Raw genomic sequence first — 17,914 nt, 5'->3', positions numbered from 1 at the left:
TTTGTGCATTTTGTGTCTGTTTGTGTAATTTCATGGTGCTTTTGTAATTTAGCAGCCTGAAACCGCAGATTGTAAACATAAATGTATTACAAGATATGGCACGCACATGAGAATCTGCAACAAGTCCTTGAGTAAATGTTTTAAATCAATACACATGAGAGATCCATCCATGTTCTCATGACCTATCCTGGTCAGACTCACAAGGTGGAGCCTGGAGACCATGCCAGGCAGTGCAAGACACAAGGTTGGGGTACATTCTGGACGGGGTGCCAGACCATTACAGGGTGCATAATGCATATACACAAACAGTGACACACAGACAGACACCAATTAGCATGACTGCATGTCTTCGTGCTGTGGGAAGAAAACCTGCTTCACATGAGAACATGCAAACTCGACACACAGAGAGCAGAGGCAAGATTGAAACCCCCAACGCTAAAGGTGTGAAGCCAAGACGATGCACACTGGGTCACTCTGCCATCCCACTATATCATATATGAAATGGATAAAATTAAAAACATCTGACTGATGTTTGGCGCAACTGAAAAGAAACAACTGCAAAAGCTGTGAAATATGACACATTTAGTGTTCGTTTGTACGTTGTATGCAGAGCGCATCATCCTTGGCTCAACACTGTCACCTACTGGTGTATTCAAGTAACGACAAACTCGCCAGTTTACCACCATGCATTTGAATAGGACCCCCAATGTCCTGTGGGACAACAGGAGGTGACTTTTTGAGTGAAACCAGAGGCACCATAAAGGGGGTGGAAGTTGGCACGATTCCAAGGGCCCCTGGGTAACCGGAGGGGGGGGGGGGGAGGGGGGGGGGCTATAAAATTGTAACATAAATGAATTGGACTAGGTTGGGGGCTCAAAATCTCTAGCAGAGCCCCTGCCAGAACTAACACGCCCCTACTTGCAGGTAGACAAGCCTGAGCGTTAGCTCAATCACGCCCGGGTGGTACCAGCCACAGGCCGTTTGCAGTCTGTTTACCTCTAACGGTGTCTTCTTTTGTTTTATTAAAATGATTAATTAAACGCTTGTAACACGCCCCGGTGCGTCACAGGATTGACCGGTTAATGGGTTTCTCAGATTCATTCCCCGTCTGGTTGAACGGGTCTCCTTTCCTGCACCTGATTCCGTCTTTTATAAAACAACAACAATAAAAACAACCCGTTTAGCTCTTTAAAATTGCAGCGGATCAACGCTGAGCAGTATAATATACTTATAATACAGTATTATACGGTTTTACTGAAGCAAGCCGCTATACGCGGACTGCCGGAGGATGCAGTACCTGTGCCAGAGAGCGCGGAGCCATGGCGCTGGGAGCCGTCCGGGGGGCAGGCGAGTCTGGGGCCGCGACCAACCAGCTCCATGTTGTTTCGTAAGAATAGCTGTATTTATCCGTTAGTCCTTCTCCATGAAATGACCCCTGACTTTTCGTTTGTGCTTTTTTGTGTGTAAATTAACCTTAGAAAGAACCCCTTTCCAAGGCTGTGTCCCTGACCTTTTTGTTTGATTTGTGTAGTTTACCTTGAAAAGGCGTAACACCCACGATAAAGTCCACATACCCTCACGCGCACGTCCACAGACGACTTCACCCGTTATCAGCGGCACTTAAATAACTTTAATGGATTCCGTTCAGGCAATACAGATCATGGCGGTCTTTTTTCAGGGTGACATCATTCTTTGCTATTCCTTATCACTTATTATTATAACCGTTTCACTAGTTAGCTTCCCGCTAAAATCTCCATGACGGAAATCCCCGTCAGATGTAACGTACATTCACATTTGCGCGCGAGTAGGCTGACACGTGCAGGTGAAGCCCGAATTGCCCCCGTGAAATCCCAGCACAGCATTACGATTCAGAAGAAAAATATGTCATCATTAACAGTAATAATGAAGCCTGTGGACACATACTGTACATCTTACCACAATACACTGTAGGTTTCATAAAAATGGACAGGGACATCATTTGTTTTCCTATTTCACATGCTAAAGAAAATACAAAAGCATCTGTTGAATTAAAATGAAGTTAACATTCAAGCGAGAACCAAACGAAAATAAAAACTCATAAAACTGGTTGCTTTGTATATCCATAATACAAGGCATCACTTAATTAATAAATTCTCTATCAATGTTTCATTGCTTAACTGACCTTTGCATCCAAAACTACACACATTATTTTTACCCACTGCTTTAATACAGTTGGACGTCTTACTGTCACTATTCAGGTTAAATACTATCAGGTTATAAGCATAGACCCTGACCCATGGAGATACAAATAAACAAGAGAGAGGCGCTGTCCTGCATCCCTGCTGTTTCGTGACGTATTACCAGTATATAACTGCAGAAACCTGCCACTGAAAATGTCCAGGTGGAGGGGAGGAGAGAGAACCCTCAAAGCAGTTCTGGATCTCAAAGAAACAACAACTCCATAAAGCCTCTTCTGTTAGCCGCACAGCCCTCGGGTGACGGCACAGCCCTCACTGAGTCACCAGGCTCCTTTTCAGCGGTTTGGGTTGGAAAACATCTCAGTTCCCTCACTGACAGCACTTTGATTAAGCACTCCAGCAAACTGTTGGCTGCAGGTTATTTAAAAAGGTACTGTTAAAAAAAAAAACAACACTGACCCATTGGTTATGTTAAGTTGATGCACACTGACGAAGTGTTGAGAGTGAGTTTCCGTATTTTTCTTATTGTCTTGTATCTTTAAAAAGATAAAGTGCTTCTCAAGGACTCAATAAAGGCCAGAGGTGGGAGAACAAAAGTTCTATGATATCTGGAGTGTATGGAAATCTCAACATACAAAGATGCAAGTATTAGCATAGAGCAGTCTGTTATCAAAGATTACACAGACAGCCCAAAGCTCTGAAGACACACAGGGATTAGTCGTGTGCAGCAATGGGCCATGTGCAGCGATGGGCTTGTTCTGGTCAAACAGAAGACCCTGGATGTCCTGCTGGCTCTATCATTATGGCCTCATTGGCATACGGTGCAGTTCCTCCCGAACAGCACCCACATATCCTCCAAGTTTCTGTAGAACATCCAGGGGAGGAGAATCTAACACAAGGACTTGTTGCGAACCTTTGGAAACAGCTGAAGAGAAAAAGAAATTAGAAAACTGCCACATGATTGTAGTTATTTGTTATTAATAATAATAATACTGCATTTACTGGTAGGAGGAGCAGTAATATATGACTATCAATTTACAATAATACTTTGTGGGTATATACTAAAAAATCTCTGCATTATTTCTAGTTTTCTGTCCTGCTGTATACCCTGGTCAATAGACCTGCCCCCACTGTTTGCCCTTCCGCTTCATGGTTATGCTCCGCCCACATGTTTTGAGGTGGTCCAATGGGAACTCAGTGGTAGGAACCCAACCAGCAAGCAGCAGGCACCTGGCAGACTAACACAGCTGCCTGCAAAATGCTCGTGCTGATTTTCCCTCTCCTCAACACCACTTGTTTTTCTGCATCTTCATGGGGGTTGACATCTTTACGCTGGCCGCAATGCTTACCCCAAAGTAATTGTTGGGGACGAATCCCTCTCTCCCGCAGAGGGAGGCCCACCACCAGTCGCCCTGCTCCGGCTTCTGCAGGATGGTGACCATGTCCCCCTCGCGGAAACTCAGCTCGTCCGAGTTCTGGGCCGGGTAACTCCACAAAGCGTACAGCACTCCGCTATTGTCTACCCCCATGGCTTCCTCCACACCTGATAAATTACACATGTAGGAGTGTCAGTCCGCAGCGCTCAAAGTGCCTTCGATAAAATGCTCCCAAAGCCAGTGCCATGGCCTCACCTCTCAGGAAGCCTTCACACTCTTCGAACTCTACTGCGAAAGGGTCACACTTCTGGGAGGCGGTGGCCCCATCGCTCTCTGTGACTGCCATCACGGCAGCGCCGCTCCTCACTAGGTACTCACACAAGTGCAGGTCATTGCAGGAGGCAGCGCAGTGCAGGGGGGTCCTACCCAGGGGTATAGGAGAGCAGAGGGAGGACAGGTGAGACTGAAAGTGGATGTGGACATCTGGACATTTAGACATTTACACCTGGGTCATTTAGTACTTTTACGCTGATTGTCATATCAAGTGCTTAACGGGAGATGTATTTACCAGCCATGGCTGTCTGGGGCGCTGACATTGGCGCCGTTACGGACCAGGAGGTCCACAATGGGGTAGTGTCCCCCGCAGATGGCATTGTGCAGCGCTGTTATACCCTCATCGTTGGGCTGACTGGGATCGGTCATCTGCATGACACACACAGCAAGGGCCGGTTACACAGCATTCCTAGTGTTTTGTGCACCGGCATGCTTCTCCACTCCAGTCCTTACCTCCTGGAGGGCTTTCTGCACGGTCTCCAGCTCCCCGACTAAGGAACCGTCCAGCAGGAGCACCAGCGGGCTGAGCCGCGCCCGGCGCCCGGGGGTCTTACGCTCCCGATTACGCTGCCTCAGGATAGAGTTCAGGCCCTGTGGCATGGAGAGATGCCAGTTCCACTGAATCACATATTGATACATGTTATTAGAGACTGTACCCTTATTCATAAACCTGACATTAAAAGTGCTTGTTTTTCTTTTACCTTCTGCCCTGCAGGGTCCCGTGGGGATGACACTGGGGCCACTGGGGGCAGCGGTGTAATCGATTGGCCCTCATCCTCTGAGGAGCTGTTCGAGTCGCTCTCTAGCTCCCCCTTCAGTTGTATCTTTTGATCTCCTTTCCTGCGCAGAAACTTCTTGATCATTTGCTTGTACTGGCTGGTAGGCTGGGTGGGGGGCTTCTCCACAGGCGTAACCTGGTCAGAGCCCCTCCGCCTGAGCGCCCTGGGGACCTCAGAGAGGATGCGGAAGATCTCAGACATCTCCACCGTCTCCGGGGCCACGACGGGCTGCAGGCGCGTGGGGCTGAGAGGTCGGGGCACGGTTTCTGCCTCAGCCTCACCCGCCTTCTCTCCCCTTGTCTCAGAGGCTGCTCCATTCTGAGACACCTGAGTCTTTGTGGGTACCAGTCTCTCCAGTTCAGCGTCAACGTCATCAGGATTGAGGACTGTGGAGACGGAGACAAGCGGACAGCCAGTTATAAGGGAATTTGTCATAAGATGGCGCTGCGTACGGTCTGTCCTTTTTTGACGTGGTTACCTTCCCCGTAGATTTCAGGCTGCCTCTGCTCAGGAGGAGCAGGTAGAGGCAGGTAGTCCTGGGGGAGAGGCAGCGGAGGCTGGTACTGGCCCTCCTCTCGGTGTGGGTAACAGCTGTATGGCATGGGGTAGTTTGGGTTCTGGAGGCGCATGATGATGGACAAAGGGATGGGGCGGCTACGGCGAGGCTTGCTGACAGCAGGTGGGATGGAGATCCGAGAGATGATTGGCTGGGGGTTGTAGGTTGAGGAGCTACGGGATGCGAGGAGAGGGGAAGGGCGATCGGGTGTCCCCGAAAGCGACACGCCACGGGGGAGGGACGTGTAGGTGGACGGGAGCTGAAAAGCGGAAAAAACGGACAAGGGTTTGTTTGGAAAAAGCACAGCATTGGGAACAGTTCACAACAACATGAACACACACCTTTTTGGATGGGGGGGCCGCATCCAAGTTGGTCTCCCTCCAGTTGCTGTTTGGGACCGATGGTCTAATCCAATCGGCTTCTGAAACGAGAGGGTCAGATGTCAGCTTGGGATGGCATTAGTATGCTGAGGGTGCATCCAAAATTGCATACCTATTTGCTATGTAGTAGGTGAAATACATGTGAGCAATAGCAATCCTGCAAAAGCAATCCTGTTCTCATGCATACATGCAGTATGTACTGCATTGATATTCGAGTAGCAGGTTACTGACGAAATTCACTGCGTTCTGTTAAAACATCACATGACGTCATCCAATAGACTCACTGTCGTAGGTTTGATGTGGCTTCCGCTCGTATGAGACGTCAAGATCTGTCTCATTCCACTGGGCGGGGCTTTTTTGTCTGGGTATGATGTCATCTAAACATTGGGAGAAAAGAGACCAATGCAAATTGTCGTGCATGGTGACACACACACACACACACACACACAGTTGTGTAATCATATCTTTTTGGGGACCGCTCATTCATTTCTATGGGAAAAATGCTAATGCTAATGCTAACTATGACGACCTTAACCACTACTCAGTTTTTTCATTGCAGTCACGGATTTTTATAAAATAGGGTAAAAAAAAAAAAAAAAAACAGGTATTCATCACATTGTGGGGACATTTGGTCCTCACAAGGTATGGTATACTTGGACACACACACACACACACAGGATTGCCAGGGCGGTTTGTGAGTGCTTGGAGCCTCAGGTGTGTGAATCCTGGCACTGCACAACTGATTTAGATCAGCCTCGAGTCACCTGCCTGACCCCCAGACTCACCTTCCAGCCGGGGGGACATGAAGTTGCGAGGCAAAGTGCTGGAGGCAGATGGGTTGAACCTGTGAGGGGAGGGGCTTCTTTCTCTCCTGAGGCTGCCCTCAAAAGGAAGCCCAGCCCCGGGGGGAGGCTGCACAGTGATGCGGGGGACCTGCTCGTAGGTTGGGGCGTGGGGCCCCAGGGGGGGGGTCTCGTCTACGTAACCAGAAGAGCCGCGTGGTACTTGAATCGGACCGCTAGAGTACGTGGGAATGTGAGTGGGGGACACACGCCTCTGAGATTTAGGCGATTGGGTTGTGAGGCTCAGGTGATCGCCACTGAAGCTGGAATTGGCAGGGGGGCGATTAAGGGATGTGAACCCCCCCTGTGAGGAGAAGAACCTGCTGGGAAAGCTGGGGGATGGGGCAGCATAGGGACTGCTGGGTCCAGGATCCATGGAGCGACTGCTGAAGCTGGGCGAGTACTGGGACTTGGTTGTATACTGGGACTGAGAGCCAGATGTATACTGGGAGCTGGGCACGTAGTGGGAGCTGGTTGAATATTGGGACTGAGACCCGGGTGTGTACTGGGAGCTGGTTGTATACGGGGGCTGAGGGCTTGGAGAATACTGGGAGCTTGTTGCATGCTGGGATTGAGAACTGGATGAATACTGGGAGCTGGTTGTGTACTGGGTCTGAGAGCCAGGTGTAAACTGGGAGCTGGTTGTGTACTGGGTCTGAGAGCCAGGTGTAAACTGGGAGCTGGTTGTGTACTGGGACTGAGAGCCAGGTGTAAACTGGGAGCTGGTTGTGTACTGGGACTGAGAGCCAGGTGTAAACTGGGAGCTGGTTGTGGACTGGGAGCTGGAGGTGGAGGAGAAGCTGGTTTCTAGAGCCTTCTGGGGGATCTCCTCAGGGAACAGAGGTTTTTCCTGAAAGACCAACAAAAACAAAGTCACCTCTGAGGTGAGACATACCAGCACCATGAGTGCCAGCTGGGCAGCAGGTAGGTGCATAAGGTATCATTGAAGATAAGAGCAAGGGGTCGGGGGGCTGGGGGCTGGTCCACATACCTGACTACGGTCCACAGTAGGGGAGCACTCCTGGAGCAGACTGTTGAACTCGCGGGACAGTTCGTCCGCTGTGGCCAAGGATGCGTTGAGGTCTTCATTTATGCTCTGGACTGCAGACACACAATCACACACACCCCATCAGTCACACAGCAAGCCGCTTTTCATACCTTAACTGCAGGAGATAGTGGGTGAGCACTCACACATCATGCTGGTAAATCCAACTTGCGAATGCATGGCCTCTGACTTTGTTCGGTGGCTCCTTGGGTGTTAATCTTCGCTTCTGGATTGTTTTCGGGATGTTTGGATCATGTGAAGAGAAAAAGAAGCATGCAAATGTGCAAATTATTTGCCTCGTCCGGCATGGCTCAACGTCAAGGGAGGGGATTTGCTGTCTGCCACAACATGACCTTTCACCCTTGGACTGGAAAATATTCTGGTTTCTAAACTCCACCGATTGTTTCCTTTCCCTCTGAGCAAAAAAGGAGTGGTGTGCACGTTCTAAAGATTTCTGTTGCAACAGCAATCCAGTGTCATGTTCTGTCATGTTCAGGCAGGCTGACACCTTTGCCCTGCCAAATTTTAATCATTTTTTTAAAATCACATACAACTAGCTGGCACCCATACGCAGGAAATGTGCTTACAAGGTCTGTCACCACGTGAGCCTCAGTTTGATTCTTACAATGTCTGCAGTCTCCTGGAAGGAAGGTAGGTAGGAACTGAGGGTAAATATCAAAGGAACACCTTTGATTGACAGCCTGGGTGACTGGCAACCCGGATCCAGTAAAGTCAGTGAAGCACAGTCACTGCACTGAGTCAGGAGCTGCTCTGGGGCAATGAGCACAGCTGTGTGATTTAGCACACAGAGCAGGTGTTGCAGAGCAATGAGACACACTATGGGCAAATCTTATTGGCACTGACACTGTCTGCTGGGACCTGCAGTGGAAGTTCAAAAACCAAAGGAACAGTCACCAGCAGAACATCTGTGCTTCATTTACTAGGCCATGACAAAGTACATGATTAAGAAAAGTGTCTGGGATGGACAAAACACCAAACGGAGGGTAGGTGATGCTCCTCCACGTTGGGAATAGGCGCGGCCACTCCAACACTGACAAATGAAACCACTGAACCCCAGGAAGCCATGAAGAGCATGCATGGGCATCTGGTATTGGGTATGCAGTGGGATACCGTCCAATAGGGGCACATCCAGGCCTGGAGTGGCCAATGGGGAGACTTGGGAGAATTCCTGGTGGGCTACTTAGCTGTTGTGTTGGTCAACAAAATAATTTGACAAGTTTAAAATTCAGCTGGTAGGAAACAATAATTTTACAACTTTAAAATTCTACAACACTTCAGAACTGAGTGCAGTGCTCAGTTATGAAGGTACTTGCTATCGTTAATCACTGGAAGTTTCTTGAACGATGGATGTTAAAAAGATACCAGACGGGACTGACAAAGTCCCTGACACAGTTCAATGTGGAATTTATTATTATTATTATATATATTTCAAATGCCAGTAATAAATTTATCAGAATAATAAGACTTATCAAAGAAAATTTATTTTCCCCCAGAGCAAAGACAAAATTGGCTGGTCTTGGGCATGAAACCCCAGGGCTGAAAACGAGTCCGACTCCATGCCTGAAGACATTTGTAACAATTCACTGGTAACAGGAAAATCTCTTAAGTAACACGTTCCTTGCCCTTCGGAGCTGCTCGCAGCTGGACGGAGACGGCCGCTTCTCTGTTGCCCAGGCACAGCGTATAATTAAGTGCTTTTTTTGTGCACGCGACCTCAAGGGAAGTTCACTGTCAGCCACGTTAAAGCCACAGGGAAATGTCTGTCCTCACCAGTAACATGTAGAAGGTACATCTCCTTCCTTGAGGTCTGCATGGGATAGTGACACTTTATTAATCCCCGTGGAGAAATTCTCTCTTTCCCTACCCCATCTTGCTCTCCATGAGACACACAAAAAGGCGAAAGCAAGCGCAAGCTCAGCCCCAAGGGCCTTGCTCAAGGGCTAACATGCGTCTATTCTGCTGAGGTCCAGGCTCGAAACGGCAACCTTCTGATCACAGATACAGAAGCTTGGCCCGCTGAGACACACACCTCTCACTCCAGGATTTGCCAATTCCCTTCTGGTCTAATCCCTGTCCGATGAAAAATGAACTGATGAACACACCTTGTTTCTGGGGGCAGACTGACTTCAGAACAGGCAGTGCACATTCCAGAACACACCTGGCTACTCACTACCGGCTTTGACCTCCATGCCTTTGAGCGAGTCACCAGCCAATCGATACTGTGGCCCGCTGAATCACGGGGAGTAAATCAGGTGCACTAACTGACACCTTGTCTAACGTAATTCTCACCCACCCCTGCTTGAACATGAAGCAAATTGGGGTTGTGGGTTTGAGGGACACCTCCCTCCCTTACTGTGGTAGTTCAGCAAACAGGGAACTGTTGAATCACAATGGCTGCAGGCATGCTGTAAAGTACAGTACTGTGCAGAGGTCTTAGGCAGTCAAAAGAAATGATGTTTAAATGATCTTCGTGTTCAAAGCCTCTACTAAAATCACCCCCATATTTGCAGCAATGGTCCAAAAGACCCCACGTATCGTCCCCCCATGTATTGACCACTAGCACAGCACGCACAGCTAATCAATACATCAACTTCTTTAAAATGTAATCAATCAATTAATCAATTAATTAAGTGCCCTGGATGTGAAATGTAACGAACATATGGAATGGTTAGGGGAGGTTTGGGAACCAAATCAATATTCTTCTAGCCATCCAACAAGGTATCAGTAACATTTTGGAGAACAAAAGAACTTCCCGGTAACTTGTATTGAGCTATTCTTAATTCGCCTGTGTTCCAGAGTTAAACTGTGTTTTTGTTTTGAGCAAATATAAACCTACTACTCAGATAAACAGCTTTAAACATTTCCTTTGACTGTTTACGACTTTTGCACAGCACTGTAGACGCAATGCAGATCGAAGGACGTGAACGGCATAAGAGCACATCGTTCGCATCATACTCCACTAACAGGACTGCTTCTCGTATTTCTAGCTTCTCCCATCCACATCACGGCCATGCTGAACTCCTTTCATCGCTCATTGTTCATGCAGAATGACGTCGCTCGAGAGCGCCCCCTCTGGTTTCCAGGAGCTCTTCACTGATTATTTTTGACTCGTGTCATGACTTGCTGTGCAAAAATGCCCATGCCACTGCAACGACTGGCATCAACACGGGAATCTCCCCAATGAAATGATAAGGTGCTTGGCATGGAAATAACCTTGTCTCAAAGGTTTCATTTCATCTACCAGAGGCTGGGAAAAATGCCTACATTCTCCAGCCTCAGGCAGATGTCCTTTGACGTACTTTCAGCGTCTTCACAACGCTCTCTAGAGAGAAAACTTTAGACGCTATCAGAATGCTTTTGATTTTTGTCGGTTAAAATAACAATCCGGTATGTGGTTCTGACTCTAGGCTGGCGGTTTCCTAAGCCATTATTAAGAGGGTGAGGACTTGCTAATGTGACCTCTGACCCACCACACCCACACACACCCCTCAACGTCAGCACCCATGAAGGACCATCTCGGCACGAAAAAGATCAGAAGCCCCACCTCGTTCTTCTAACTATACTCATGGAGCAAACAACAACAGGATTCTGCTGAAAGTTATTGCCGTCTGTTCTCAATAGTTAAACCACCCTCTCTCAGACAACCATGTGCTCATGTCCTCTGGAGAGGCCGGAGGACGTGGTGACAGTGTCATGATTAGTCAGGGAACTTCTGGTGGTGAGCAATCAGCCAGTAAAACAGGTGCACATGGTAAAAATACAACTGCGAGTTAATTAACAAGCCAATAAACACCTTATCTACCAGTAAACAAAACATTAGATTGTAATTACACTAAAATGCCATCTCTCTGCGATTGTCATGTTCGCATACATTGTTACAGGTCTTCCTGGGATCGGATCCTGCACAAATCATATTTCAGGCACTAAGCTCTGCGCACACACCCACACCGGTCACACCCTCCGTCCGGCACTCCTAGTCCGCCCCCACCCCAAACCATGCCCTCTCGAAACCACAGCACCCCTGTCGCCATAAATCAGCAGCACCTTCCAAGCCACTCGGCTTTCCGATGGCATGTGATTGAGGAATCTCTCGAGTCTTCACAATGAGGAGGTCTGGAATTCCAGAGCGGTTACACAACATGTCTATTATCCCACCGAGGGCTGCGCAAGGTCCTAAAGTTCACATATGCAGCGAATGAGGGGGAGAAAATGGTCTGGCATCAAATGCAGATGGTGGGGTGGGGGGGGGGGGCACCAGGACCCCACAGCAGACCTCTACCAATTTCAACACACATCCAGTAAAAACCTACTTGACTACTTGACTTGACTTGACTACTACTTCTGTGCTAATGCAATGGATGCAGAGCAGGATTTCTGGAAAGCTGTGATGTGGGACAGGTGAATAGGTTAAAGTGATCCACAAGACAAGTCTAAGCACGGTAAACAAGGTAATGTGGACCGGCTGGTTTGGAGAGAAGCCGCTTCAGGCGCCCTACAAGTCGGCCCACACTGCGCACTTATCACGTCGGTATCTTGACAGCACCTCCCACAGCTGATAGCTGCTTTCCTAGTTATGCTCCTCCCCCGCTGCTCCACCTGCACAAGCACCGTCCTTACAGCCTGATGCTGAGGACAGGGACGGGGGCTCTATGCACTGAATGGAAATTCTAGACGAGTGCATGAAGCGCAGCGCGTTAGAAGGGATGGTGTGCAGACAGAAGAATGGGAGAGCCATGAGTGGTGGACCAAACCCTAAATGAAAGCATGAAATGTGACTATCACCTGTAGGGTTAAAACTACATAAAAGCCACATAGAAAATACACTGACTGCTGTGGAAATAAACAGCGAGCCTCCCTCTTATGTCTGAGAAATGATATAGCCTAGACAAGCAAAACAATATACGTACACCAATGCGCAAAAGATTCACCGTGTGATTAATCCTGACCTTAGCAAACATCTGCAATTACGCAACATGCTTTTCTAGTGAAATTCAAATATTTTGCAGACTGGTGCCAAACAAAAGCAGTTCTACCGCTGGGAAAATCTCACGTGATGATAGGAAAATACATATCGTACATATAAACACACAGCTGGCATTCTGGCTGGCTTACGATGCTCTAGATCTGTATATGTGCATGTTACAAAAAAAAACTTAAACCTTTAACTTGCACATATAAAGGTCTAGAGAATCTCATTCCAGCTGTAACACCATGGACCATGGGTGACTGCTGTATAAAACTGTGTTCTGCGCAGTCTCTAGCAATACACTGTAGACACGTATGATCAGTATTATTATTAATAATTATAACAATAATAGCCATTAACGATGGCATCACAATGCCCCGCTGCCATACAGTATTTTGTGCGACTTGAAAGCATAATGTGGGTCACTTTTGCTGACATTAAAACCAGACGTTTTAATGTACAGTTCAAACGTAAATATACAGTATTGATCTATTGCATAGAATAACTTTAGGAGACATTAATATATAATGCTGCTGACTACTCGGATGGTCATTTTACAGATGAAGAAGCCTATCAGCTCACAAAAAACTGCAAAATACATATATCAATTTCTACGTCTACATAACATTGTTATACAAAACATTATTTTGGCCTTTGTCCTGTCCGTAGCTAAAGTAACGAATAAATACTGAATCCCCTCTTTGTCCTGTCCAGAGCATCAAGTAAAATCGTTTTTATTCGAACTACGAAAACATCTGATTTCCATTAAAAACCTCTCAGCCTCCTCCTATAGTCGACTCCTTCTTGCACTCGCCAAAGAGCGTGGAAGAGCTAAAAAAAAACAAGCTAATTAAAAGTGTTATAAACAATCATACTCGTACGGAGACTTTGCCATTTGTTTGTCCACATCGAATATGCTACTTATTTAACTAAAAGTAAATTTATATTATGAAAACAACCTGAAAGGAAAGCACATTCTTTCAGCGGAGATCAATCCAAGCTATGGGGGTGCAACCCAGACAATGTTCAAGTAGAAAATACCCCAGTCTTACCCGATCAGAAATCCTCGATCCCCTCCAGTTTATGTCGGTCCGATTGACCCTTTTTTCCGAGTTATGTGAAGTGGAGTTATGCGACTGCCTGACGGAGGCGCCGTGGGCGTCTTCGGCTTCACTGTTAATGCAATTCAGTCCAACCCACAGCGCCGCTGCGCAGTAACTGGAGCCAGGTGCTGGCGTGACCCGGCTGGCACAGGTAAGTTTCCCGGACCCCCTTTCAGCTGCGGTACGTGTCATATTAACTTTGAATATCTTCACACATTTGTCTGCAGGTGTTCCAGGCAAATTAAGACATTTACGACACTCTGTCCACATTGGCATTATTTTATAATACATGCTTTGAAAGTCGCAGTACTTCATAAAATTTAACAACACGCTATAAATGATGTTTTTTTTTTTTTTTGCATTAATCAGAATATAGGAATGTTCACGGTTGTGTGTTGCGCACCTTTCTATAAGTATTTATTTAAAAGACTAATTACTTGTACATTATTTAAATGGAATGTTTTATTCTGGAATAGTTTTCGTTTGAAGCGTTACTCATATGGGGGATGTGGATTGCTAGTTGTAGCTAAAGCTACCAGTCATGCATTTTTAAAAGAACTTCCAGTTTCGGTCCGCAGGACGTGATAAGCATCACCGTTAATCTATAATGAAAATAGAATCAAAGTATACATTATTAAGTAGACGTCATGAATATTAATTAGGCGTCAGTTTCGCTTTTAACCCCCTCTTCAACCCGCCCCCCGTATTTCCGCCAAGATGGTTGTCGGTGCTTTTCCTATTGCCAAGCTGCTTTATTTAGGCGTTCGGCAGATGAGTAAGCCGGTCGCTAACCGAATTAAAGCGGGGGCTCGAAGAAGCGAGTTCTTCAAGAATTATGTCTGTCTGCCTCCGGCTCAGCGTAAGTGAAGCTGTAATTTTTAAACTGGATATAACGCTATGTCCTGTAAAATAACCCAGGAGTAGTTATGGATTGGACTGTAATGGAAATGGGTACATAAGCCAATAAGGATCAAGCTTCTCTGAATTATAACCTATCAAATTTCTGGATACTGAAACTTTTCTTTCATTGGTCCTTTCTTATCTGGTTGCCACCAATTGGAAGGCCGTTTCTGTTTAAGGGGCAGGCGTTTACGCTGTGAATCGACAAATAATATTACACGGGGGTTTTTTAGGGCGTTCTCCATTTGTCATTGAACATAGCTGAGAAGTGAATGTGCTATTTCCTGTTGATAAAAAATAAACCAAAAATAAGACATGCTAATCCGTAATCTCCAGAGTCTAACAGCGACTTAGTTACCCAGAAACATCATATTTTAGACGCGATCCTTTTAACACGGGTCGTTATCTGACGATAGCGTGCAGCTTTGGGTCGTTTTACAGTGAGTCTTAGTTCATGTTAGATGTGGCTTTATTTATTTTGACCGTGTGTGGCTCACCGTTGTAGGATGACCGCCCGGCCATTATCCAAGTTGCTCCGGGGCTGTCCCTGCTTTTTCAATTGTACCACGCTTTGGATAAAAGCGTCTGCCAAATACATGAAAATGTGTTCTGTCTGTAAGTGTCCAGTGGAATGTATAGTAAATAAACGTTTAAATAAAAAGAAGAGAGATGTTAAAGCTATTTGGATGACATTGTTTATTAAGTATTTCAATAGAACTCACAGAAAGATCACTCTTCATGCAGTTTATCACTGGATCGAGATGAGGACCAAGATGAGGATCATGGGATTCCGTGGGGCTGCAATTAAGCCCCTAAATGAGGAGGCTGCGGCTGACCTAGGGGCGGAGCTTGTGGGGGAGGCCATCATCTTCTTGGTCGGCGGGGCCTGCCTGGTTCTGGAATACAGCAGGCAGACGGCGAACTCGCGCCGCAAGGAGGAGGAGCTGAACAAGAACATCTCTGACCTACAGACACAACTGGGCGAAGTCAGGCTGGAAATGGAGATTCTAGATACCCGGCTGAAGGAGGTCAACCGGGTGCTCATGGCCATACCTGCCCCCTCTGGCAAATAGTGGATGAATTCCAGCAGCTTGGTATTCAGCTGGTGCAGTACATGTGTGGAGTTACTATATCTTAGTAAAGTTTTCACATATGGAGCTCTCTCCAGCTCTGTAAGAAGGGACAGAGGAGCACTGCCGTAATGCTTTGGCATGTCACAAGAATGAAATGTGTCCTTTTTCTGTTCCTGGCATTATCAGTATTTGGTTAATGTCCATGCAGCGAGTTTAGACCAATAATTTACATTAACTTGGTGTGAAGCCAGTTTTAACGTCATTGTGTCAGTGTTTTGCAGTCTTGCTCACTGTATTTCAAGGCTTCATGTTTCTCATCACTGTTCAAGACATCAACAAGATCTACGTGCCACCAGCATGTCCTAACATAAATCTCACAGAATGTCACTGATAGTTTCACTACCTTGGCATTCTGATGAGTTTGTGAAGACTATTAAAACATCATTGTTGAATACTTTGGCATGACACTTATTTGAAAGAAAATTACATGCTTTCTGTATTTTTATGTTGGAGATGTGCACCTGTTGAGTTGTGTAATTTCACTGGGCTGGATTTCTCAGTTAACCCAGGGATCAGGTTAGTCCATGCTATTGGGAGTAACCAGGCCCTTATAAAACAAGGGAATTTGGCTTGTAACACTGGTAATTTTGTTTTTAAAAATCCAGCCATTATTATAGGTTGTCATCCTTTTCAAATATTTGTTTGGTTCATATACAGGTATTGGGATTTTAATATTAGGATCTATATTCAAAACATTGGCTTTTAATTTATGGAATGGTGTATGCAAAAGGTGACCTGTAAATTAATTATTGTAAAATAAATTATTTTTTGATAAGTTTTCTCCGTACTTTAGCATCCATCACAGTTAAACACTAGGTTGCAGGTTGACCTATAATCTCAAGTTTTGGGAAGTTATGGATTTTCTCAATGGTTTGACCATGTTCTCAGGCAACCATGAGCTCTCAGAAATGACAGCCATTTAGGGGGATTAACACTAGAACTGCCAAATCTACGCAAATTTGCGTAAATTCCCTGGGCCTAACACCTACTAGCATCCCTGCTGAGAGTTTCTTGGGCCATTGTCCTCCTGCTTTTGTTGTGCAAACACACCCATTACCTGTGAGGCCTGGCACATTTGCATTTTTTTACTCAGAGCAGCTAAAATCCAAGGCAGGCTAAACCTCTGTGTGTGACATGGAAACCTTCACAAAAGTCTGCCATATCTATACCAAATATCCCACATGCTGACTGACCTGCAAATATGAAAGACACACATTCACAAAATATATGGAAGCACAAGTCTGTTTTATTTATAAAAAAAATTGAGTGTTTCAAACTTTGCAGTGTTTGCAGACCCAGTGACCATCATCCCTGCATTTGGCGCAAGTGAATTTGTAACACTTTGCACTGGTAAACCTGCTGCGGTTTCTGTTGCAGTTCTCCTGTACCTGACACTGAGTTGTCCATACAAGTCCTGGCACAGCAGCAGCCTTCCTCTGTCCCCATAGCCTTTTGTGGCATAAATTGGCAATGGAGTTCCTTGGCTAGATGACTCAAAAATAATCTTCTTTTGCCTTCCCACCCTGTACATGCCTTGTACAGAACGTAGGAATTTGCCACCACCAGGTCCAGCATGTTGTAAAATACAGCTACTGGCCACCTGCATGTTGCTGCTCTTACGGAATACATGCGCGCCATTTGGTCCAACACATTTACACCACACTATAACAGCAGAGAGAGAGAGAGTCATGAGTGTATTTGCTTTTTTTCTACCTTCTTTCTATATAGGCCTGTATAGTACATATCAGAAAACATTGTAGCACTGATGTAAAATTATACACACATTCACATACCTTCATGTGGTTATAGTCTGTTATCGTGTTGGGTTTCCTCTTTCTGCCTTCACAGATCGCCACATCTTGGTCCAAGGAACTCAGAACACACACAATCTTGTTTTTTTAGGTGCATAAATTGTCAAGGAGACACTGCCACTTCTAAGCACTGACGCGGAGAATTCCTCTTGCTGTGCAGTGTCCTTTGAAATTGGAGGAAGTTCATACCAAACTTTATTCCCTGTGCTCAGTAGTGTTGTTTTGCGCAGAAGCAGTCTGTGTGACAGTGCCAGTGAGGTGAAGAAATTGTCCGTTGTGACATTTCTCCCGTCATCCAGAAATGGCTCCATCAGACTCATGACCATGTTCTCTGCCAGCCTCTCCCTTTTCTGGTGACTGGGGTCCTTTCCCAAGTTAGGGGACACGTTGCAGACGTATTTGGTCTCCAAATCCGTGGCCATCCAGAACTTGATCCCAAATTTGTCCGGCTTGGATGCGATATACCAAGTGACATGGAATGGATCCACATCT

General features: G+C 46.3%; 2 protein-coding genes across 4 annotated transcripts; one reads left to right on the top strand and one right to left on the bottom strand.

The window, feature by feature from the left end:
* Positions 1-1,607: 1,607 nt before the first annotated feature.
* ppp1r13l (protein phosphatase 1, regulatory subunit 13 like) lies at positions 1,608-13,695 on the bottom strand. Of its 3 annotated transcripts, none has more exons than XM_048980073.1 (14): positions 13,528-13,695; positions 7,635-7,714; positions 7,435-7,544; positions 7,152-7,293; positions 6,387-7,067; positions 5,886-5,978; positions 5,563-5,642; positions 5,144-5,480; positions 4,588-5,051; positions 4,340-4,477; positions 4,122-4,255; positions 3,809-3,975; positions 3,527-3,720; positions 1,608-3,102 (listed from the first exon to the last, which is right to left on the bottom strand). In XM_048980073.1, the coding sequence occupies exons 2-14, from the start codon at positions 7,666-7,668 to the stop codon at positions 3,067-3,069; spliced, it is 2,610 nt and encodes an 869-aa protein (XP_048836030.1). In that variant the 5' UTR covers positions 7,669-7,714; positions 13,528-13,695; the 3' UTR covers positions 1,608-3,066. The 3 variants fall into 3 exon arrangements, with proteins under 3 accessions (XP_048836030.1, XP_048836029.1, XP_048836028.1); XM_048980072.1 differs by having other exon boundaries at positions 6,387-7,151; positions 7,194-7,293; XM_048980071.1 differs by having other exon boundaries at positions 6,387-7,293.
* A 344-nt stretch (positions 13,696-14,039) lies between these two features.
* On the top strand, positions 14,040-16,388 carry opa3 (outer mitochondrial membrane lipid metabolism regulator OPA3). Its single transcript, XM_048980085.1, has 2 exons — positions 14,040-14,437; positions 15,223-16,388. Exons 1-2 carry the CDS (start codon positions 14,296-14,298, stop codon positions 15,549-15,551), a joined length of 471 nt encoding a protein of 156 aa, XP_048836042.1. The 5' UTR covers positions 14,040-14,295; the 3' UTR covers positions 15,552-16,388.
* Positions 16,389-17,914: the final 1,526 nt, after the last annotated feature.

Source organism: Brienomyrus brachyistius, chromosome 17 (genome assembly GCF_023856365.1).
Source record: "Brienomyrus brachyistius isolate T26 chromosome 17, BBRACH_0.4, whole genome shotgun sequence".
NCBI classification, from domain to species: Eukaryota; Metazoa; Chordata; class Actinopteri; order Osteoglossiformes; family Mormyridae; genus Brienomyrus; species Brienomyrus brachyistius.
This window is presented reverse-complemented; position numbering and strand designations above follow the sequence as displayed.

What these genes read in the sequence shown, in the direction of transcription:
- ppp1r13l (XM_048980071.1), bottom strand. Translation starts at nt 7,668, where the DNA reads ATGCATTCGCAAGTTGGATTTACCAGCATGATGT. An exon ending in TGCAGAAAGCCCTCCAGGAG is followed by an intron (nt 4,256 to 4,339) that starts GTAAGGACTGGA and finishes TGTGTCATGCAG; the next exon opens with ATGACCGATCCCAGTCAGCC. An exon ending in GCCCCAGACAGCCATGGCTG is followed by an intron (nt 3,976 to 4,121) that starts GTAAATACATCT and finishes ACCCCTGGGTAG; the next exon opens with GACCCCCCTGCACTGCGCTG.
- opa3 (XM_048980085.1), top strand. Translation starts at nt 14,296, where the DNA reads ATGGTTGTCGGTGCTTTTCCTATTGCCAAGCTGCTTTATTTAGGCGTT. An exon ending in CTGTCTGCCTCCGGCTCAGC is followed by an intron (nt 14,438 to 15,222) that starts GTAAGTGAAGCT and finishes CTCTTCATGCAG; the next exon opens with TTTATCACTGGATCGAGATG.